The following is a 24,212-nucleotide window of genomic DNA, read 5'->3' on the forward strand; positions in this document are numbered from 1 at the left end:
AGGATTTAGAACTGAAAGATACCTTAGAGATCATCTGAGTCCAACATCCGTATTTTGCAAATGAGATCTCTGGGGTCCAGAAAGGTTAACTTTGTCAAAAACACATAAGTAGTAAAGTATCAGGATCAGGATTTGAACCCAAGTCTCAGATTCTTAAAGAATTGTAAGGAAAGTTCTTTGTAAATTGTGAACAATTTTTGTTATTATCTTCTAACTAGTGATTTTTCCCATATATTTTCAAGATATTTTTCTAAGTTTCATTTGTCTCTAAATAATCAAAACTTTCTGTGTGTGACAAGAAGCATTTATTCAGCTATTATCAAGATTAGGGAGAGTGTCAACCTTTGGATATCCCAAATTTTTTACATTAATCTGTGATATTTTTAAAAGATCATAGATTATTTCCTTCTCTTTTTGGAACTGTTTTATGAATTTAACATTTTTGAAAGGGAATAAAGGAATTGGCTATTAACTACCTTTGATCTTATATGCCCTTATAATTGGCTCTCTGGCATTCAGGAATTACTAAATGCTCCCATTTTCCTCTTCTCCAGACTGCTTCTGAAGAAATAGAGGGAAGATTAAGCAGCAGTGGATCCCAAAGTACCATGTACATTGCTGTTCTTTTGGACCAAAACATGTGACTACTTAAACCAATAGATAGCAATTATTGTAATTGAACATATCAAAGATACTTATAACTACTATGTAAAGCTTGCCCCATATACTTTAATTTTATTATGAACTTATTGCTAGTCCATCCAAATAAATTTAAGTAGTGCCAGAATTATAGGTTCAATGTTTCAAAATGTGAACAACCAGTGAAATTCTTCACCTCTTTATTTATTTAGTGGCCCAAATGAGAGACAAATAATAAGCTAATGACTATAGAGCTATTCATTTTCAGAAGGAGATAACTTCTGAAAGACTTAAAAAAATAAAATGTGGGTAAAATGGCACATTAGTTAAAAAGTAAACAAGTATAGTGGGACAAGACCAAGTCTAATGTGTATTTTCCCTTTCAATATACATGATTCCTGCAGAAACCAAAAACCCCCAAAAGTTATTGGATGACATCCAGTTATCATTTCAGTGGTAATTAGGATCACTCACAACCTGTGAGTGATTCTTATTACCACTGCACTAATATAATATGTGTGTATACGTGTGTATATATATATATGCATATATATGTATGCATATCTGCATCTACACATACACACACATACACATATATAGTTTCAGTTAAACCTCCTAAAGTATCAATATCTATGTGCCCACTTTTCTGATAAAACAACTGAAGCTGAAAGAAGTTAAGCTATTTGCCAGAAACCACTTATCTACAAAAGTAGAGAAGCTAAGACTTAATTAAACTCTAACTCCAAATCCAGTGCTTTTTCTGCTGCACCAAAGTGCCTTCATGTATTATTTAATCTTTTGTAACTTTTCTAGCACTTATCAAAATGTTCTGCATAGTGGGTGCTATTGAATTTTAAATTGAATTGAAAGGAATTTACCAATTTTACACATTATAAAAGATAACTCTTAACATTTTTGAAACATTATCATTGAAGGTAATGTTGGACTAAAAGGAATTTCCAAATGTTAAATTTCCAAAGTATTTAAAGAAAATATAGAACCAACTTGAAATGTTCTCATTTTTGGCACTTATTTTGAGACATTTAATCTTATTAAAATCTTATAAAATCTTATTAAAAAATCTTATTAAAAATCAGTGAAACTAAGATTAATTTTAGTCTTTTTATACTAATTGTGATTAAATTTTTAGAGTAATTCTCTACGTATTAAGTTTGTCTGTATGATGGTATGTTTTACCTGGACATCAGTGGAGATGACCTCTGTATTACCACCACTAGATTTTTTGGTAGGAAGGGAACAAAAAAAATGTAACTATATGCTGTAGCAGATATAATGCTATATTTATAATTAGGAAACCTGGGATTTATATTGCAATTTTGATAGTCATATGACTATAGGCGATTTAACCTGTCAAAAAATCCATTTTCTACTCTGTTAAAAATGAAAATAATGCCTTATTAGTACCTATTTCATGGAGGAGTTGTGAGGGTCAAATGGAAAAAATATATGAGGCAATTTATAGACTTTTCAGGAGTTATAATAAATATCGTAGTACTCCCCTTCAGAGAATATTTATCACATATGGGTAAATAAGGAAGAGTTATTTCTTTCATTTTATAAACATAAGAGACAAAATTGATGCAAAATTAGTTATAGAGAATTTATTTCAAACTTCATTGACCACCACAGAGCATATTAAGAAAATAAGTGTTATAATTTCCATCATATGCTCTGTGATATACACTGATGATCTATTATAATACAAGCCAGGAAAAATAACTTTTGAAAATGTCAAGATTTTTACATGTCTGTTCTGTTACATAGCACTTAAGATTATAATCAGATTTTGGAATAACATCAAATAATCAAGGCAGAGCCAGTTCAAGAAGAAAAGGGAACAGGTTGTCAGTAGGAACTGAAGAAGCAATGGAAATAAGAAAACAATACAAAAAATCACATAAATGTTATCAAAATTAATGCTTTAAAAATATCTATAGGTAATGTAGTTTCTATCTTTGATAGAAAGTGCTAATGAATATTTATTTAAGTATTTACACCTTTCTCAAGATTTAACTTAAGGAAAAACATTAAAATATTCTTTCTTTTTTACAGGCCACCAGCATTTTATAACAGTGCCTCACCACCAGGACCACAGTTTCAGGGAAACAATCCACATCCTCAGAATATGTACAATTCAGGGTCAAGCCCAGGTCCTGGTCCTAACATGTCTCAGGGACACAATGGTCCTGCAATGCACCCAGGGTCCCCTGGACACCATCAATGTACAGGTCCTCCCGGCCCACCAATGCCACATAGCCCTCCATTGCAACCTGGTCCACCTGGATTTTTAGGACCTCATAATCAAGCTGGAGGACCGCTTCAACCAGGTGCACCTTTAACACCACCTGGTATGAGTGGTTCCTATAACTCTATAGGTGTCCAGGGGCATTTGATGAACATCGCTATGGAAAATCACTGTTCTTCAGGTCCATCTTACCAGCAAGGTCCCAGTGAAATGCAGATCAATGCCAACTATGAGTCCCTACAAAACCCAGCTGAATTCTATGATAATTACTATTCACATCAAGCTGTACATAATTTTCAGACAACCAATAACTCTGGTGGTAAGTTTATCTTTAAAATTCTGTATTTAGTTCCTTGTTTATAATTTCACAATAATTTTGCAAGTATGGTATTGAATAATAAGTAAGTTGCATTCTTAGGAACAATTTTAGAAGGAAATACATTGCAAATTATTATATTTTTCATAGAATAAGTTATATGACTTAGTGGCATTGTGGGAGAGAACTATTGCATAGATTTAGGGAAAGAAAATCAAGATCTTAATTGCTTACTTTTCATCAGTAACACCTATAAAAAACAGAGTCATGTCAAACAAGTAGTAAGCAGAACAAAAGAACAGAATATACATGGCATATCCCACCTACTTCTTCCACGTATTTTGTACAGTTGTGCCAGAAAAAAATTATTTTAAAATATATTTTGTGCAGCTTGTAAATACTTGATATGTATAACATGCATGGTAATAAACTGTCTTCTTGGTATATGTAGAAAAATTATATCTTAAGCGTTTCTGAATAACTGGCTAAAATTTCTTGGGCAGTAAATTACATTGTTAACAGTAAAAGTTTGCTAGTAAATGAAGGTTTCACTGTCAAAACATAATGTAATGTTTTTTAAAATTTGACAAAAAATAATTTTTATTATTTGGATGGTTTTTAAAAATCAAAATTGAATAATTCCTGATGGGAAAAAATCATTTCTTTCCTTCTAACTTGGGTTAATTATGTAGCAAAACTTATTTCAGTGACCTCATAGAATTATAGATCTAGCACTAGGAAAAAACTTAGAGATTGTTTAGTTCATTGCTTTCTTTTTATACTGGAGTAGCCTGAAGTTCAGAGAGATTTAAGCCTAATAATAGCAGACCTGGAATTTGTACCTGTGTCTTCCTACTCCTGATATAGTGCTTTTCCAATGCATTATCTTTCTTTCAAAATGTCTTTTCTTTCATTTGATTTTATATATATATATCAGCCTTTCTTGACTGGGCTAAATATTGTTAGAATGTATTGATTGAGATAAAACACATGAAATATCAAATATATTATTTTATACTTGATACTTAGGTATATAGTGAAAATATGATACAGATTTTTAAATTGAAAGAGATCAAAGTGCATAGACTGTTCAGAAGTCTCATATCTATAAAATTTGTCTTCAAGAAGAAAGTCAGCCAAATATGTTGGTGAGGTGGTGCAGTGAATAGAACTCTGGTCTTGGAGTCAGGAGGACAGGGGTTTGAATCTGATCTCAGACACTTGACACTTACTAGTTGTGTGACCTTGAACAAGCCACTTAATCCTGATTACCTTGCATTCTGTGACATCTCCAGTCATCCTGATCTGTAAAATGAGACAGTTTTGGTTTTTTTTATCAGTCTTTCTTATTCAATCAATAAATATTTATTGATAACCTACTGTGATAACCCTACTATGCTAAGTGTTGAGAATATAGAAAGTAGCAAAAGACATTTCCTTACCTCCAAGAAACTTACTATCTAATGGGGTAGACACTGACAAATATATATATAAAGAAAACTTTGTGTGGGATAAATAGGAAATAATTCAGATGGAAGGCACAATAAATAAAAGGGTTTGGGGATGGCTTTCTATAGAAGGTGTGATTTTAACTGGGACTTCAAGTAAGGGGGAGTCAGGTGTGTGTGTGTGTGTGTGTGTGTGTGTGTAAATATTCCAGGCATAGGGGGAAGTCAGAGAGAATACCCAGAGATGAGAGAGTTTCTCATTCTTGGAACAGCCAAAAGACTAGTGATCAAAGAATATGTTGAAGAGTAAGCTGTAAGGAGACCAGAAAAATAAGAATGGGCTAGGTATATATTTGAATGCTAAACATAGCACTTTGTAGTTGTTCTTGGAGGCAGTAGAGAGCCACTAAAGTTTATTGGGGATGATTTGATTGGACCTACACTTAAGGAAAATCACTTTAGAGGCTGAATGAAGGATGGTTGGAGTGGGGAAAAACAGGATGATCTATCAACAAGCGATCGCAATAAATTAAGAAGACAGTTTTGGGGGAAAGATAGTAAGTTCAGTTTTAGACATGTTGAGTTTGTTGTCTAGAATACATCCAGTTCACAATTTCCAGTAGGCAACTGGAGATGTGAAACTGTAGGTCAAAAGAAAGGTTAGGTCTGCACATGTAAATTTGAGAGTCATCTGCATAATTTTTTTTTAGTTTAGTTTTTTTTTTTTTTTTTGCAAGGCAATGGGGTTAAGTAGCTTGCCCAAGGCCACACAGCTAGGTAATTATTAAGTGTCTGAGGCCAGATTTGAAATCAGGTACTCCTGACTCCAGGGCCAGTACTCTATCCACTGTACCACCTAGCCACCCCACCTGTATTCATTTTTAATCAAGTCTGTGGGAGTTTATGAAATCACCAAGTGGAATAGTGTAGATGGAGAAAAGAACCTAGGACAGAGCACTTTGGGATATGGACTATTACTAGACATGACCTAGATGAAGATTCAGTAGAGGAGACTGAGAAGAATTGATCAGACAGGGAGGAGAAGAACCAGAAAAGAGCAGAGTCGTGAAAACCTAAAAAGAAGAGAATATCAGGATGAGGATGATTGACAGTGTCAAAAGGTGATTCATTGTCAAGATCAAAAAGTATGAGCATTGAGAAAAGGCCATTAGATTTGGCAGTTAAGAGATCATTATTAACTTTGGAGAGAGCAGTTTCAACTCTTTGATGAGGTTGGAAGTCAGACTGCAAAGATAATTATTGTTTTCTATAAAATTTTAACTTCTATAGAATAGTCACCACAATGAGGGAACCAAATGAACCCAGAAGCCACCATAGCCAACTAACACTTATTCTTGCTTTATCAGAGCAGAGGCAACAGCAGATCAAAGTACAAATTTACTTGTACAACATGAGAAAGAAGAAAGAATATATGCATTAGTTTATAAAAGAGCAAAAAAAAAATAGAGGTGAAAATGAATCTGTTAAAGCTTGATGTGAGATTCAATGAAGTTATATGAACTCATTTCATCTATGGAAGGAAATAACAAAAGAATAATAAATGTCAGAAAACAGGACCCATCTTAACTGTATAAGAGTATTGGAGCAGCTAGGTGATGCAGTGAAAAGAGTACCAGCCCTAAAGTCAGAAAGATCTGAGTTCAAATTTGGCCTCAGCTACTTGATAGCTATGTTAATTCTGACTGCCTCACATCCAGGGTTATCTCCAGTCGTCCTGATCCATATCTGGCCATCGGACCCAGATGATTCTGGAGGAGAAAATGAGGCTGGTGACTTAACACAGGACCCCCTCACTCGGATCCAATTCATATGCTTGGCATGGCATCACCTCCCAGATGTTGTAGTCTTCTTTGAGAACAAAGGACAAACAACATACCAGTATAAGAAAGTTCCTTATTTTGACAAAATCTTTTCTTGAGAATAATCTCAAATTTAGAGAATATTCTTAATGAAGGTGTAAGAAGCAAATAGATATATTTTTCACAAGGATTTTTCATGATAATCCATGTTTTTGAAGTCACCTAATTAACTGGAAAAAACCCTAGGTTAAGAACCTCTGCTCCACTTGAGGATTTAGATAGATTTCACAGGATTCATGAACTTGGATTGGGGAAAAAAAATGACATCTCTTTTTTTCATTAATCTAATTGAAATTTAGCTTTTCCACTAAGATGCAAGAAAAATTATCCTTGCACTTTCTTTCTATCAGACTGTGGCAGTCTAGATTGAATAGGGGAATACAAGAGGTGACTGAACAAGCCATCACTTCATCTGTATGTGTGAATGTTTGAGTCCTTTTTATAATTTTTATTTTTGTTGGGGTTTTGGAATGGAAATAGGACAAAAGTATATCCCAGCCATGCCAATTAGCTAGATAGATCTTTTGACTTTAGTAAGTTCTTTAAAATTAGTTTGGAATAGATTTGTAACTTTATAGGTCAGATTTGGAATATATAGGTCAGATTCTGAAATAGGAATTGTAGAATGAGACCATTTTGAAGAAGATTAAGGGCAGAAGTATGACAGGTCTGAATTGATTTTAAAGCCCACCATTCCTAGTTTGCAGTTACAAGTCTCCTGATTAATACTAGATCCATGGTATTCCTAGGCTGATTTTTCTAAAAAGAAGCTCGTGTTGAATCCTCTAAATAAAACTGAGTTTTGTCTGAAAATAAAAGAAATTTAGTTTTTCCTTAGTTTCACTTGACTGCCAAAAAGATCCATGATGCAAAAAAAAATAAAATCCCAGAATCTTAGAATTTCCATTTAGGAGGTATTTTGTAGGCCTCAGCCCAATATATAGCTGAAAAAGAATTCTCTCTACAATGCTTATATACTCTTTGCTTGAAGACTTAAGTGAGGGGTAACCTTTTTCATAGTGCTAAATGTTAGTAAGCTTTTTGGAATTTAACATAATGCCTAAATTTGTCTCTCATATTTACCCATTGCTTATAGTTCTGCCCTCTAGGGCCAACTAGAACAGATCTAATCCATCTTACTAGAAGCCTTTCAATATTTTAGCATTTATCATAATTTCTCAAGCTTTTTTCTTCAGGTTAAATACCCTCAGTTCCTATAACTAATCCATATATAGCATGAAGATCACCATTCTGGATACTATTCTCTTTTCTCAGTTTATCTGTGACTATCCTAAACTGTTGCATCCAAAGTCGCAGATATAATTTGGCCAAAAAGAGTACAATGGGACTTTTTTCTTGGTGAATTAGGGCATTCAGACCCTATCATCAGACCATCATCAATGTAGGAAAGTTCTTTCCACAGAAAGTAACAAATGATCTGTTTGCTGCTTAGAATGGTATTGTCTGAGGAAATAAGAAATTAAGTTATTCCAGTAATATATGTTAAATGTAAGACTTTAACCCCATTTTCCTTGATGCTATAGATATCTATTTGAATTATAAGCACCACAAAGCTAAAAATAGTGCCTGGAATATAGGACTTTATTAATAAGTATTTATTGATGAATATGTATTACAGAATGCCTTCTTACATGGAAGTTATGATTCTCTTGGTTTGACTTAAAATTGCATTAACTTTCTTAGTTCCATGGGGTGGCTAGGTGGCGCAGTGGATAGAGCACCAGCCTTGGCATCAGGAGTACCCAGGTTCAAATCCGACCTCAGACACTTAATGATTACCTAGCCATGTGGTCTTGGGCGAGCCACTTAACCCCATTGCCTTGAAAAATCCAAAATAAATCAATAAATCAATAAACAAATAAATAAATAAACAAATAAACAAATACATGCATAGATAAATAAATAAATACTTTCTTAGTTCCTGAATATATTGAGCATTTAGTTTACTAAAATACTAAATAAAGAGATTTTAGAAGAGTTGTCACTTAAGCCATGCCTCTTCCATTTTGCGTTAGGGAAGGTAGGTTTTTTCCTAAAAACCCATTTAAGACTTTATATTCATCCCAATTAAATTTCACTTGGTTTTACTTCAACCACTGTTCTAATCTTTTTTTGGGGAGAGGGTTGTAAGGCAACGGAGTTAAGTGACTCACCCAAGGTCACACGGCTAGGCAATTATTAGGTGTCTGAGGCTGGATTTGAACTTTGGTCCTACTGATTCCAGGGCCAGGTGCTCTATCCTCTGTGCCTAACTGCCCCAGAAAATATAATTTCATCAAAGGTCAGTGCCATTATCACAAAAAAATTTCCTCCAATTCTCCTGTTTGCAAATGTCTTTGTGTTAATTGCATTAAGTCCAAGAAGAACATGAGTCTTCCCAGTGACAGTCATGACTTTACTAACTAGCTAAAATGCCACTGTTCAAAAAGGATTTAACTTCATCGTCTAAAGAGGGAAAATAAATGTATATTGTCCAGACCATGGGCCAGTTTTCCAATGACCTGTGCACATCTAGTACAGTCACTGCAGATAGATAGTGAACTGACCACAAATGAATATAAGAAGAAAATAATTTGTATTTTGTTTGGAATTTTGTTCGGTGCTTTTAATAATCCCAGGCTTTTCTCCTGATACAAAATCTTTTTAAATGATGCTGTACATTTGTGAATCCTAGAATGTCACATTATCCAAATTATGAAAATTATGGCTAATGCCAAAGGCAGTGGAGAGATTCCTGGTTTGTTTAAGTGGTCTGTAGAATATGTCCATCAATAATCTAGACACAAAGTGTAGGGTAGAAGAAACATTTGTGAAATGTATAATGGAAAAATGATAGTAGGATTTGGGATTTATGGGTTCAGGAGAACTTAGAGTCATCCAAGATCACAATCAGTCAAACTACATACATGTATTAGGCATCTGCTGTGGACCACACAATGTGCCAAGCTCTGGGGATACAAAGAGAGGCAAAAGACAGCATCCCTTCCTACCCCCAGGCATCCAGTCTAATGAGGAAAGCCAGTCACATATAAGCAGGCTACAGACAGAAAGGGAGGGCACAAGAATTAAGAGGGGGGAGGAAGGTTCTAGTAAATGGCCAGTGGGTAGAGATGAGGAAGAAGAGCGTACCCCCCAAAAAACATAGCCCCGAGATGAAGTTACTGGTTTGTGGAATAGCCAAGAAGGAGTCCAGTATACTGGATCAGAGTAGAGGGTGGGGAGTAAGGAATAAGAAGCCTATCAAGGTAGGTGGGGACTGACTATGTTAGGAAGGATTTGGCATGTCCAACACAGCCCTTGGTTTTTGATTTTGGAGGTGGTCAAGGACTATCTGAGGTTTTTGAGTTGTGGGTTCATATGTTTGGATTGAGCCTTAGGAAATGTACTGTGATGGCTGAATGGAGGATGGGCCAGGAGGAAGCGACAGATCCCAGCTGTGGATTTCAGTGAGCAAGAAAGGGAAAATAATGGTAGTGTCAGAGGAGAGAGGTTGCAAAGGTGGAATCAGAGATGCTTGGCAAGACATTGGCTATGGCAGAGTGAAAGAGGATGAGGAGAGGTGCTTACCTAGAGGACTAGAAAACAGCTGGAGCTTGACATGTCTGAGGCAGGATTTGAACAGACAATTTCTTGACTCTCATCAGTGCTCTATTCACTAGTTGGAATGCTCATATAGCAAGGGACAACATAGGAAGTTCAATTATGGAACCAACAAAATATAAAATAATCTAGAAAAAGGCCCACAACATATTGGGTAAAATAAAACCTTTAATGGAACACATCAATATGAATTGCCCAGAATGAGAAGTCATACATGGGTTTTAGTCAGCATTGATAGAACAAGTAGCCAAGCTGATGAGATCACTCATGAACTGAAGTATTGCTTTGAATGCTGTATTTAGATTTGATTTGATAACCTTTAGGAAGCAGAAAGGGAACCAGCATTAAGCACCTGCTATATGGCAAGCACTGGGCTAATCAATTTACAAAATATCTCTCCATAGTGCTGGGAGGCAATGCTATTGTTATCCCCATTTATTGGTGGTGAAACTGAAGCAGGCAGAGGTTAAGTGACTTGCCCAGGGTCATATGACCAGAGGGTGTCTTAGGTCACATTTGAACTCAGGTTTTTCTGATTCCAAGCTCAGCACTCTATTCACTGCTACCTAGCAACCTTCAGGGACAAGGCTTATATATTTGGGCATTTGATTGTGTTACAATATTTTTTTACTGGGGCAGTTAGGTGGCAGTGGATAGAACACCCATCCTGGAGTCAGGAAAACTTGAGTTTACATCCGGCCTCACACACTTAATAATTACCTATCTGTGTACCTTTGGGCCAAGTCACTTAACCCTATTGCTTTGAAAAAAACAAAAAAATATATTTATTTACTTCAGTATATAGTTGAACTTTTAACTATTCAGAACAGTCCAAAAAGGTAAGAATGAGACGAACTTCTTGAACTGTTGATTTACTGCCCCATCCTCTGCTGCCACAATCCCAGTCCTTTTCAAGATTACCCTTTTTACTTCTAAGGAAGAAGAGTATCCCCCCCCCAAAAAAATTGCCACTCTGATTCCACCATCGCAACCTCTCTCCTCTGACACTACCATCATTTTTTCCCCCATCTTGCTCATTGAAAGCCACAGCTGGAATCTGTTGCTTCCTCCTGGATCCTCCATTCAGCCATCACAGTACATTTCCTAAGGCTGAAGTCCAAACATATCAACTCACAACTCAAATAGTGGTGACCAGCATTGGCTAAGATATCAGTGATTGAGCCATGGGAATGGGGCTGGGCAGAAAGAAATTCTTTCCTTCATTCCTACCAGAGACTTCCCCTTGTAAACAAGGGGAAAAGAGGCAACTTTGATTTCCATAAGGAATTCAAAATGATTAAAATATGCCAGAAATATCCAAATGAATATGAACCAAATAATTGTGCTGGATCCAACAAAATCAAAGATGGGGGAAAGGTCAACTATATATTAAAATCACAGCACTTTTTGTAGAAATCCAAGAACTGGAAGCAAATTAGTGGCCTACATCAGCTAGAGAATGATTGAACAAACCATGTCTGTCAAGGTTTTGCTTAACCATTTTTTTTTCTTTTTTTACAAAGGAATATTTGACTCCTTTGTACCAAAGAAAAACAATTAAAAACAAATAGCATCTTATCTCTTCTGTGAGGCAAAAATTTTCCGTCTGTGGCCTTTATGGATTTTTCAGTTATTTAGAGTTTGATTTCCTTTTGGTAATCTTGAAGATCTCTTTATTAAAGCTAGATGAAGTTGAATTTTAAAGTAAACACCTCTAAATTTTATCCAAAATCATCAACATAGTAAAGCATTAAATGTTTCTTATTGTTTTTAATAATTTGATAAAAATTATCCTTCAAACTTAAGATTAGGTGAATACTTAATTATACAAATTAAGTTATAGTTGGGGAATTCATACCTTGTAAAGCTATTATCCAATTTTTTAAAAATTATCCAGTATGTGTTTCTTTTATTGTTATTGAATACATGCAGATGGATTGTGGCATGGAGAATTTGCTGAACATCAACCTCACCCAGCTCAAGACTCATTAAACAGTGGAAGTGAGTCAGATTGCATCAACACATTGGGCCATAAACCGGCTCTAAATGTTCCAGATTTCCTCCCAGCAATGCAAAAAGCCCTCTTTGTAAGACTTAGTCAGAAACATCAAGAGGATGGAGAACCAGTTGGTCACCAGTCTCAAAGGACATCAAGCAAGGAAGAAGGTAATATTCAGTACAGTAAAAAATTTCTTGTATTACTTGCTCTATGACTAGAATGATTCAAGTTGCAATTTGGTTAATTAATTCTGCCACTGCCCACCTCCAGATCCCACTTGCTGTCATAACTATGAGCTCTTTGATTAGACACCAAAATGATAAAAGTGGAGGATGATAGAAAAAGGAAGTGGGATGACAAGATACCAGATAGTGAGTGTTGACATATGGATAGCCTGTGTAACATACTTGATATGCTTACAAGTGAAATGATGAATAGGGTAAAGAGCAGAGCCCAGGTCCAATATCAGATAGATCAAGTTGGAGTAAAATGTGAAGAAATGGACCTTTAACTTCTAGCCTCCTTTCAAAATTGTCTGGTTAATCAGGAAATCCAAACATCTCCAGTTAAAGAAAAGACTGCTGAACAGTGCTATAAATACTAATTCAGTATTTAAGTTGTAGTACTTGTGTGAGTTCATTTACCTCATTTTCTAGGATAGTGAACATGTAATAATTTCTTCTGCTTGTTGAATATTTAGGAAATTTTCCTATTCTTTGTGTATTGTGAGTAAACAAATGAATAAAAAAGCATTTATTCAGTGCTTACTATATGCCAGGACCTGTTCTAAGGGCTGTGGATACAAAAAGAAAAAACTAAATAGTCCTTGCTCTTAGAAAATTCAACATTCTAATAGAGAAAAGGAATATATAAAATATAATTTATATACATATAAACTTGGTGGTTGGGGAGAGATGTTTTTACATAAAATATTTAAATAACCAAATAAAACTTCATTGCCAGCAGGTGATTATTGCTGTTTCTATCCTGTAGAAACTTCATAGGTAGTAGCCACTTACTGTTATTTCTATTTCTCTATTTCTGTTTCTCTACTGTTGAAATTTCTTGATAATTAATTGTCTGTCATTTCTTGATGAATCATAACAAAATAATACTTAATTTAATTGTAGCAATCAAGGGCTTATAATAAATTTTTTTGGAATATAATCCTTTTTAAGCTTGAAAATTTGACCTTTTGATGGAAAACTTTCAGAATTCATCAGGGCTATCATTAGAAATAATGTATGGATCATAAATCTTCATTTTTATTTTTCAAGATCATCACTATGAATATCAGTAATTGTAGTTTGCCAAAGTATAGTAAAGCCTTCTGGGAAAATTAAGTTGTTTTCCCCTATTTTCAGTCCCCGTTGTCGGTTTTTGACTTCTTTTTTTAGGTTTTTTGCAAGGCAAATGGGGTTAAGTGGCTTGCCCAAGGCCACACGGCTAGGTCATTATTAAGTGTCAGAGACTGGATTTGAACCCAGGAACTCCTGACTCCAGGGCCGGTGCTTTGTCCACTACGCGACCTAACCACCCCAGCTTTTCGACTTATTGAATCTTTTTTCCTTGGGTAGTAAACTTCTCCTTTGAAATAAAGTTGTAAGGCGGCTAGGTGGCACAGTGAATAGAGCACCAGCCCTGGAGTCAGGAGTACCTGGGTTCAAATCCGACCTCAGACACTTAATAATGACCTAGCCGTGTGGCCTTGGGCAAGCCACTTAGCCCCATTAAAAAAAAAAAGTGTAGTCACTTCTCATGATCATTCATGTTCCTACTTACAGTGGTTTTTCTCTGTCCCCACCTTCTAAATTGTGACTTCCAATCTATTTTAGGGTGAGAAAATAGATAAACAAGTTTATTTAAATTTTATATTCTAAATTTCTTGTAAAATCTCGATATATAATCTAAGTCAAGTATCCATTTCGACCTTATCTTGGTAAATGGTTTGAGGTTTGGTCCATGCCCAGTTCTTCTAACACTGCCTTCCAGTTTTCCCAACAGTTTTTTTTTTCCACCAAATAATGAATTTTTACCCCCAAATCTTTTTTTTAGGTTTTTTTTTGCAAGGCAGATGGGGTTAAGTGGCTTGCCCAAGGCCACACGGCTAGGTCATTATTAAGTGTCTGAGACCGGATTTGAACCCACGTACTCCTGACTCCAGGGCCAGTGTTTTATCCACTACGCCACCTAGCCGCCCCTTTACCCCAAATCTTAAAGAGTCTTTACATTTGTCAAATACAAGGTTATTATGTTTATTTGCTACTGTAAATTTTATGACTATTCCATTCTATTGATCTACCTTTCTATTTCTTAGTTAATACCAACCAGATAGTTTTAATAATAACTGCCTTATAATGCAATATAATAATTAAGCTCTGGTACTCTAAATCTCCTTCCTTTACCATTTTTCATTATTTCCTTTTGTTTTTCCAAATGAATTATGTTATTATTTTTTAATTCAGTAAAATAATTTTTGGTAACTTAAATGGAATGGTGTTGAGTAGATTAGTTTGAGTAAAATTGTCATTTTTATTGTATTGGCCCTGCCTAACCATGAAGAATTAATATCTCTCCAATTATTTAAATCCAGATAATGTTAATATGCAATTTTTCTAAATCAATTTGCATCCACAAGGATCCCTATGGACAGTTTTGGCCCACATTTCTATTTGATTTTGACATACATTACTCTAGGGAAGTCATTGACTCTAGTATTATAATTAGTAATTATGCAACCACATATGTTCATTGTATATTCAGTTTAGTCTCAAAAAAGTACCTTTCTATAGCTTCTATTTTTCATTTTCTTTATTAGTTCAACTTTAAGTGAATAGTTTATTATAGAAAGCACGTACTTTTTTTGATATTTTAAATTTAAATGTGACCTTTTTTAAATTTTGTTTATTTTTAGATGATAATGTTAACTGGTATTCCAGTAGTGAAGAAGAAGAGGGAAATAGTGTCAAGTCAATATTGAAAACTTTACAGAAACAAACAGAGACTCTAAGGAATCAACAGCTACATTCCACAGAACTTGGTACTCCTACTGATCCAAGACTTGCTAAAGACAAAAATATAGGAAGCCAAGCTGTTGATCCTAGACTTAGGGGTGTCCCAAGACAAAATGCTAGAAAACCTTCTGATTCTGCCCCTTTTGATCCTAGACTTGCACGAGATCCCAGGAAATTAAAACTAAATGAAAGTGGCCATGCAAGTCCTTCTGTTGGTGGAGGAAAGTTTGACTTACATCATACAAATTCTGGAATAAAAGTTAAACAAAAAGGAATAGATGATGAAGAAGAAGAAACAGAAAGAGAGCTGAGAGAAAAAGCTTTCCTAATACCTTTGGAATCTTTACCTGGAATAACACTACAAGATCCAAGGTCACAGCTTAGACAATTCAGCCATATTAAAATGGATATTATCTTGACCAAACCAAATTTTGCAAAACACATCATATGGGCTCCTGAAGATTTACTTCCAGTACCCTTACCCAAACCTGACCCAGTTTCATCAATCAATTTACCTCTTCCCCCACTTATAGCTGATCAGAGGCTAAATAAATTACGTAATATAAATAGTGATCATCTTCAAAGTACAATGCCAGCTGATCCAAGATTAGCAGCAAAAGCCAAAAATAATACTACAAGAAGTGGATTCTTGGACCAACCTGGAGAAACACATAATCCAGGAAATAAATTAGGGGATCCTAGGTTGCAAAAAAATGTTGATCCTAGACTTCATAGGCTTTCTAGTACAGACTCTCATCATGGAATTGCAAAGGATCCTCATCCATCAAAATTTGATCCACGTTTGACCAGACCTAGTCCTGGTTCATCACAGACCTCAGGGTCAGTAACTAATAAATCTGAGCCTGATTCTCTTCCTCCTTATGCTCCTAAACTATCAGCTTCTACTGGTGTTAGACTAGGAACACCAAGCTCTATTCTTAGTGGCATTAGTTTGTATGACCCAAGGGAACATGGTTCATTGTCTTTATCAGATTCAGGACCAGTTTCTTTAGGAGAGAATGGAGAGAACCAGAAAAAAATCAGTAGCTTACAAAGCAATGGCAAAAATGATCCTTCTCCTGCAGAATCTTTGCAGAAGACCACTCCAAATTTGGAAAATACTACTGATGGGCCAGTTGACCCACAGTCAGATAAACAGAATAATACTGTTAAGACTCAGGTTAAACCTGAGCCCCCACACTCCAGTACTGCACCAGCAGTGCACAACCTTCCAATCCAGGCTTTAACAGGATTAATAAGACCACAGTACAATGATCCCAGACAAACAAGACAGCCAGGACAGGTGAATCAAACACCAGATAATGATCCAAATGGAGAATCAGATGATAAATCCCTGAAGGAGGTTTTTAAGACTTTTGATCCAACAGCTTCACCATTTTGTTAGCAATTGCTTTATTAAAAAATTCTTTTTACTTTTGCGACTATTGCAGTTCTCTGCTGTTTTGTAACTGGTTTACCTCTATGCTTTATTTATTTTTAAATTATAATTATCAACACTTTTTCAGCTGCTAATTCCAGAACCACATGCAATTATATATGCTCTAGTGTTTGCAAAGATGTGGTATTTTCTACATATTTTTCAACTTCAGGGAGACTGTAATAATTGACGCATAAAAACAGATGTATCATGTTAGAGCTGATGAAAGCACTTTTCATTGTAAATAAAGCATCATGAACTTGGCACTCTCAACCTGTATATGTGCAAGCTGTCTTTCATAATCAATGTTTAGAAAAATAATTGCCACTTTTGTATGATAAATAGTTTCAAGCAATACAGTGCACATCACTTGAAATAAATATTTCAGACTAAGATCATATGAATTTATCAGGCCAAATCTGCTAACTGAAATATAAGCAAATGAAGTTAAAAAAATTAATCCTCAATTTTTTAGAGCAACTGATGTATAGGATATTGCTTTTATTCATTCAGTCAATATTTTTGTGTAAATGATAACTATATCATGTACTAAAGCATTTAAAATGTCGTATCTTTTCAAAGTATTTTCTTCTATACTGTATATAAAAATTATGAAGTATGTAACTAAAATATTGTTAAGAGGTGAGAATACCTAAGTTGTCTAATACAAAACTTTTTATTTAATTTTACACATAAAACAATTCTGAATTAGTGCTATAGGTTACATTGTGGTGTTTATGTATTTTTGTATTCAGCAGCTTAATTTGTATTGCTTTTTGTATTGATGTTACTGCAGTACTTGTATTCATCGTGTCTTCAGCATTTTTAACAAAATTTTAAAAAGATATAGTGGGAGTCTATTAGTGACTATTAAACTGATAATGTTCTAAATGACCAGGTACCGTATTTTTACTTCTAACTCTTGGAAAATAGAAACTACCTGAACTGATCTTAAACAGAGATTACTGATACAATCAACTGTACACAACTACCGGAGAAGAACCTCTTTTAAATCTAGCCCAGTGGGCACTGTACCATAAAAGGGACTATCTTGTGTTTGAGTATTTAATGTTCTCATGGTTTGTAAATCTCCTAAATTGATTAGAAATTGTATTTTTATAAAGCCTTGTATTCTTGTGTATTTATTATAATGTACAAATAATGGCTAGCCTATTTGTTTCAAACTCTGTCATGCACATACCGTTTAGAATTTAAAAATAAGTATTACATTGATACTCATGTCCTAAGCTAAAGATATATGATAGTGTTTGCTGGTAGCAAATTCAGTAGGTAACTTTGAGAGGAGCATTTCATTATAAAACATAATGAAAGTAAAAGTTAGGATTTTTAAACTTAGCTTAAAAATTGGTCCTCAAATAAAAATGACCACTTTTGCTAAGTAATTTTTAAAATTACATGGCTAATTGTTTCTGTGGGAACCTGTCACCTTTGTACCTAGGCACTCAGATAATAGCATAAGGCTTAATATTAATGCATGTACACTCCTTTCTTTTTGTTCATTATTTGTTTTTATTTAATCTGATTACATTTTATACTGAAACTGAGTTGCAGTTAAGAGTAACAAATGTGTGTCTATTCCATGATAAGAATTTTTTTTAATGGGAGGAGAGGTACTATATTATTAAGATAGAAATGTGATTGCCTACTGATTTTCTTTTGATTGCTTGATAGCCATAGACAGCTATTTGGGGTTTAAAAATAAAAAGTCAGTCTTTAAGCCACTGTGACAGTAGTCATCATATTACAAATTCTGCTTTCCTAACTAAGGAAACAATTGTCTAATAAAAAACACTCAGTAGAGGGTGTAAGATTTAAGTCATATATATTTTTAAATCTATTTATCTAAATATATCTACATATATATGCACACATTTATTTTTGCGTGGTTAAAATTGAATAATAGTTTTGCTATATTGAGCTTCATGAAGAGTGTCTCTGCATTTTTGAACCTTTTCATTTGTTTGATAACTATAATTAGCTCATCCCTATATCTCAAAATGCCTCATATATTTAAATACTGCACATATTTTAATAATACATGAAAATATATATGTTCATATTTAAGATGGAATCTAAGCCAGTACTCTTGATTCCACCCTTTTGAATAATAGAGAACCTTTCTTCTAAAAAGTTACCAACAGTAAGGATTAACATTCATGAATGTAAATAAGGTTGCTCATGTGATGATTATTTGGACTTGTTGCATAGGTCAGTTTTTGGTCACAGTTTAAAATGTAAGTGAATACATTATAACAAAGAATACTTTAAGTTTTAAAATGCATTATTTCACTTGTAATGACAATTTTATTGAGACATATCTAGCTGAGAAAGAAGTTGCTTCCTCACACTGGCATGTCAAATACACTGGCCAACATAGATAATTTTAATGTATTTTTGATATTGATATATTGATTTGATAATGTAGCTCATTAATTATGTTTGGGACATTTTAAACAAAATTATAAAAAAGAGTCTATTAATGACTGTTAAACTGATCATGTTCTAAAAGAACAGGTACTGTATATTTTTATTTACAACATGGGTAAAATAGACAGTACCTGAACTAATCTTATAACAGAGAATTATGGATAAAATCAGCTACCAGAAAAGAAAATTTAGTATTTTTATTTTTTCTTTTATACTCTTTTTGAGTGTTTTTATTAATAATTAAGTTCTCTTAGGAAAGCACAACTTGTGGGATGTGATGACTACTTTAACCTTTTTTCCTCATCAAAACTTCATATAGAGCAATGTTCTCTAATGTGTAAACCACTTTATAGGGTTGAGTTAGATAGTTAAGCCATTAGCAACCTGTAAGACAAATTAATAACATCTTTCCTCCTGATCCATGAAAATTCCAGAGGCAACTAGGGTAGGTTATGACCTTGGGGAAAGTGATTCAGAAGTTTCTCCATCTATACTACTTTATGGCATTAAAGGTTCTTTTCATAGTTGCACATTTATGTGCTTTAATTCTTAGTTACATGGATTTAGTTGTTACTTGTTATGATCAGGATTCTGAGCTGAGGTACAATAGACCATAATATATTTGAAGATTTCTCTTTCTCAAATCTGATTTGGCTATTGCATATAGCCTCAGATTTCTATCTTTGGAGGATTACCCAATTTTGAACTAGTCTCAAGTCTTACTCTAAGGGCATGGATCCCCTCACACTGTAAGCTTGAAGCGTTTCACATCCCCAGATTTCACCCTTTGCAGATTGCAAACACCAAAGTTTTTAATATTTTATTTAAAATGTAGAATGAAATCAAATTTAACGAATAAGAAATAATGATGTCAAGTTTTCCCAATGCTTCTTTATATTTGATCTGTTTTAGGATTTCCACTTTTCTTACTGTCCTCTTTATTTTGAGAGTAGAAGGATATTTGATTAGAAAAGGTTCACTGAAGCCAATTTTCAAAAAAGGTGGTGTGGTATAGTGTGACACATCAGGCTGAGAGTTTAAAAATTATGAATTCTTGTATTCATTCTAAATGTATTTACCCTAAATGAACTAATTTTATGTCTATTTCCTCATTTAATGAAATGAGGGTAATATGGCTGCTCACAGATGTTGGAAGAAATAATAATTATTGTAAAGTATTTTGTAAATAGAACATTGCTTTATAACTGCTTCATAAAAATAATCCATCTATACCAACAGGGATGATTTAAGTTGCGCAATTTAGAAAGCAATTTACAAAGTTCCATTGGTGTATGCTGAAGTTATTTTAGAACCTTCATTCAGATTTTGTAATGTCACAATTTCCTAATAATTTGCTTCAAATAATTTCGATAAGTACCAGTTTCCTAAGTTATAGTTTGTATAATTTATAAACAGGAAAAAAAAATCCTTGCTCCAGGGTTTTCATTGTGTGTATGTGTGTGTGTGTGCGTGCGTGCGTTAAAAATAGGACATTTATACAAATTTACAAAGAATGTTCTAAGTGGTGTTTTTTTAATTACTATAAAAGGCTGCTTCTATGTGGTGTACTTGGTAATATAAAGTTTGTCAAGGTAACCAGCTCAATGTATTTTGCCAATGACTCTTAGAAACCAGCTTGTCCCATTCTGTGCAGTACGTTACTTTCTGTGTATATGTGAAGCTTGTGATAGTGCTAAGTATTTCAGAAAAGTAATGCCACTCATACAGAATGATCATTTGATCAAGACAAGTATTATTGCCTCTGTCAAATACAGTGAAAGCCATAGATTGCTTAGAAGGTGGGAGATTTCTTGAACTTATGATCTTGAGGTCTTGGATATGATGGGAAAAGATCTGCTCTATAATGGCAAAATCTTTTCCTTGTGCTTAGTGAATTAATTCAGTTCTTATCTGTGGAAATATAGACAGGCTCATTATTCAAGTGGTTTTCAAACTATCACATCTCTGCTTCCTCCAGTTGACTGCTTTTGTGAACATTGCTGAAATGTAGGTTTTCCATGTTTCTTGCTGCTCTTTATAATCAATTTGCTAGAAATGATTCTGAAGTTCTACCCATAGAATATCTAGGCCACTAGTAAAATGACATCAGTTCAAAGAAATCTTTGTATAGTAAACATAATCCTTGTGTAGCAAAGAAGGCCTATAACTGAATATTTTAAAAGTACACTCCTCAAATGAGATCCAATGTTTTTAGAATACCTTAATCTTTTGAAAGATTTATAATTTCATCAGTATAAGTTCTCCATCCCCTGAAGCAGATCCAGCCACATGCCAAATTCCCTGAAATTCTGTACCTAAAAATATCATCACTTGATAAACATTTTTCTGTTGATGAGTCTTTCAGCATTGATACTTGGGCCAGGCCCATCTCTAAAGCCTTTCTAGCTAGGCAAGATCCACCTGCCAGAGCTTGTTCTTTTACTGGAATAGCCTTTGAGAATTCAGTCAACTCCATGCCACCATTCATCATCAGGATAGGATTTTAGTGGAGAGGCCACTCCATACTTTCCTACAAGTAGCTTAATATGCTTTGCATAACCCTGAATGGATCCTGACATTCACAAAATTCCAATAACAAACAGCATATTTCTTAGATTTGCAGTATTTACTAGTTGCATCACAGCCTAATTTATCTCTTTGGCCACTTTCTCCTTAAAAGGGTACAAAACTAAGAAAGGGCTTTTCATCTTGACTCTGCTTTTAATTCTTATGTAGGATAATCTATATTTTAATGAGAATAAAAAGCACATTTGGAATTAGCTTATAAATGGCTTATGGGCAGGAAACACATCTACTATCCTTTTTTTAATATACTCCACAGGAACAAGCTCAATAGTGGCCATATTGTAGGTGTTTTATAAATGCTTAATTGATTGGTTTCTTAATGCATTAAACCCAATGGATAATATTGTGATAACATTTTATCAGAATAATAGGAACAAAATGATGTTATGGCAGCTATTTACTCTTGATTATGTGTAAGGGCAAGCTACTTTGTAAATTCTTTTCTCCCATAAATATAGGGCACTTTTTCCATCCCTACTTTCCCAAAATAAATCGCTTGAATATAGTAGGTCATAGGGTCAATTCCAGTTTCCTCTGCATCCTATTTTGTGGTACCACCTCATGGAATACACTGAGACAATCTGTGGATGATCAGGCACATCAAGTAGATTAAAAACAACACCCCCTTTGGTTTTGGTATATGTAAAAAAAAGAAACAACTGTAATCATATCAGTATTTATTATAAAACATATCCCTTGCCTTTCTTGGGTAATGTCTCCAAATTTTCTCAAGCACTTAAGCCAGCATCCTTTTAAATTTCCATATTCCTGAAAAAAAAAATGAGCACTGTGTAGGTTAGCACCTTGGTAGATAACACCATTGACAACAATCAGCATTCACAAGGAAGAGTAATTCTCCCTTTGAAATTTTAAAATTCAATATCACTTTATTCAAACTCAAAAATTTTCTAATTTTTTTAAACTTGAAAAACCTCCTTGACTATCATTGCTATTTTAGTGGGATATTTATGTAACAGGTATATATGAAGAAAGTATTGATTTTCTTCTGGGTCTCAAACTGTGTTGTCATTTCTTGGAATAACATTTTAACATTTTCCTTTTAGTTAGTAGGCATTCAGTGTTGTGTTTTTAAGGAAAAACTAGCAAGCTTCGCATGTTAGCAGCGGTTAAGTGGATTATCAGCCCCTATATTCCCCTTCAGGCTCACCATTTAGGCGTTTCATTCATGATTAACACCTTTACCCTGGTAAAATCTTGAGAGGAGGTGAAACTTGGTTTTTACTTTGCTACATTGTCAGTAGATACAAAATTTGCTGTAATATAGTAGAACAAAATTAGTATTTTGCAATATCCAATATTTGAGAGTTAATTGATACTATCTTGAAGGTTTTTGGGGGAGGGACATGGAGGAAGAAAGCACAGGATGCTGAAAATAAGCTAAATACAGGATAAGTATTATCAGAGTTTTTATCCATCTATAATTTATTAGCATTAGCACTTCAAATGCTTAAGAGGGAAGTCATGATGTGAGAGATTTTTTCAGTTAATGGAATGACATTCCCTTTTAAAAGTGACAATCAAAAAGTCATTCAGTATGCCAAATTGCCCTTTTTTTTAATATTATTACTCTTCCAAAAACTCTGAAAGGGCTCAGATGTAAAATTCCACAATAGTGAATTTAGTTTTTTCCCCTTGATTTGAGCTATTAGCTTTTCCAAAATCCAAAATGTATTAATATCATTTGTTCTTGGGATATAGTGGGTGTGTTTAGACTCAGGATAGTTATTTCTGTGCTAGTTTCACAAGCATTTTTTGCTATGCAAACACAAGTTGCTCCAGTTCAGTATTAGGTATTCCTGACATTCACTATCATTATTTGAGTTCTCCAAATTAGCAAATGCTGGACCCATATCCCTACATACATTTCTCTTTAGGGGCTTTTATTGATTACATATTTGTGAACTGATAACTTCTGGGTAGTCAAAAGCAATCATCATTTGATTTTGACCCTTGTTGACATTGGTAACAGGTCATTATGCTACTTCTGACCTAACTGAAGGCAATTAATATGACTAAAAAAACTAAAACCTTCTGTTTTTCCTTATTCACTGTTTCCAGATTGCATCTTGTTCTGTTCCAAGTTTCTGTAAATTCCTGTAACACTTTCCATTGTTTGACTTGAAATAAAGTTATTTCTAATCTCTCTCCTAGTTCTGTTATTTGCTTGCCATCAGTAAAACTAGTCACCTCCACTTCCTTTAGATCACAATCAGAAGCTTCTCAACAATTCAGCTTCTGCTTATTAACCATATTTCTTAGAGCTTATTCAATTGCTTTCCCTAATTGTGCTTTGCTAGATACTAAAAACAGTATTTAAAGCTATTTTCTTTAAAAAAAAAAACTAGTATAGTAAAAAAGAAAATCAGCATTGACATCAGAATACCTTGTTTCAAATCTCAGCCCTTCTGCTTCCTAACCTGTAAACTTGGGTTAATTCCCCTGGACCCATTTATCTATAAAACAAAGCATTTGAATTTAAACCCAGGTTTTCCTGTATCTAACACACACACACACACACACACACACACACACACAC

The 24,212-nt window shown here is 34.2% G+C and overlaps 1 protein-coding gene across 1 annotated transcript in view; it reads left to right on the plus strand.

Moving 5' to 3' along the window:
* Positions 1-23,949, plus strand: part of ZC3H6 (zinc finger CCCH-type containing 6) — a 77,997-nt gene extending 54,048 nt beyond the window's left edge. The window contains exons 10-12 of the mRNA XM_074209286.1: positions 2,713-3,224; positions 12,103-12,336; positions 15,084-23,949. Coding sequence (XP_074065387.1) covers positions 2,713-3,224; positions 12,103-12,336; positions 15,084-16,588 — 2,251 coding nt within the window. The 3' untranslated portion in view covers positions 16,589-23,949. The remainder of the gene's footprint in view (positions 1-2,712; positions 3,225-12,102; positions 12,337-15,083) is intronic.
* The last annotated feature ends 263 nt before the right edge of the window (positions 23,950-24,212 follow it).

Source organism: Macrotis lagotis, chromosome 1 (assembly GCF_037893015.1).
Source record: "Macrotis lagotis isolate mMagLag1 chromosome 1, bilby.v1.9.chrom.fasta, whole genome shotgun sequence".
Taxonomy (NCBI): Eukaryota; Metazoa; Chordata; class Mammalia; order Peramelemorphia; family Peramelidae; genus Macrotis; species Macrotis lagotis.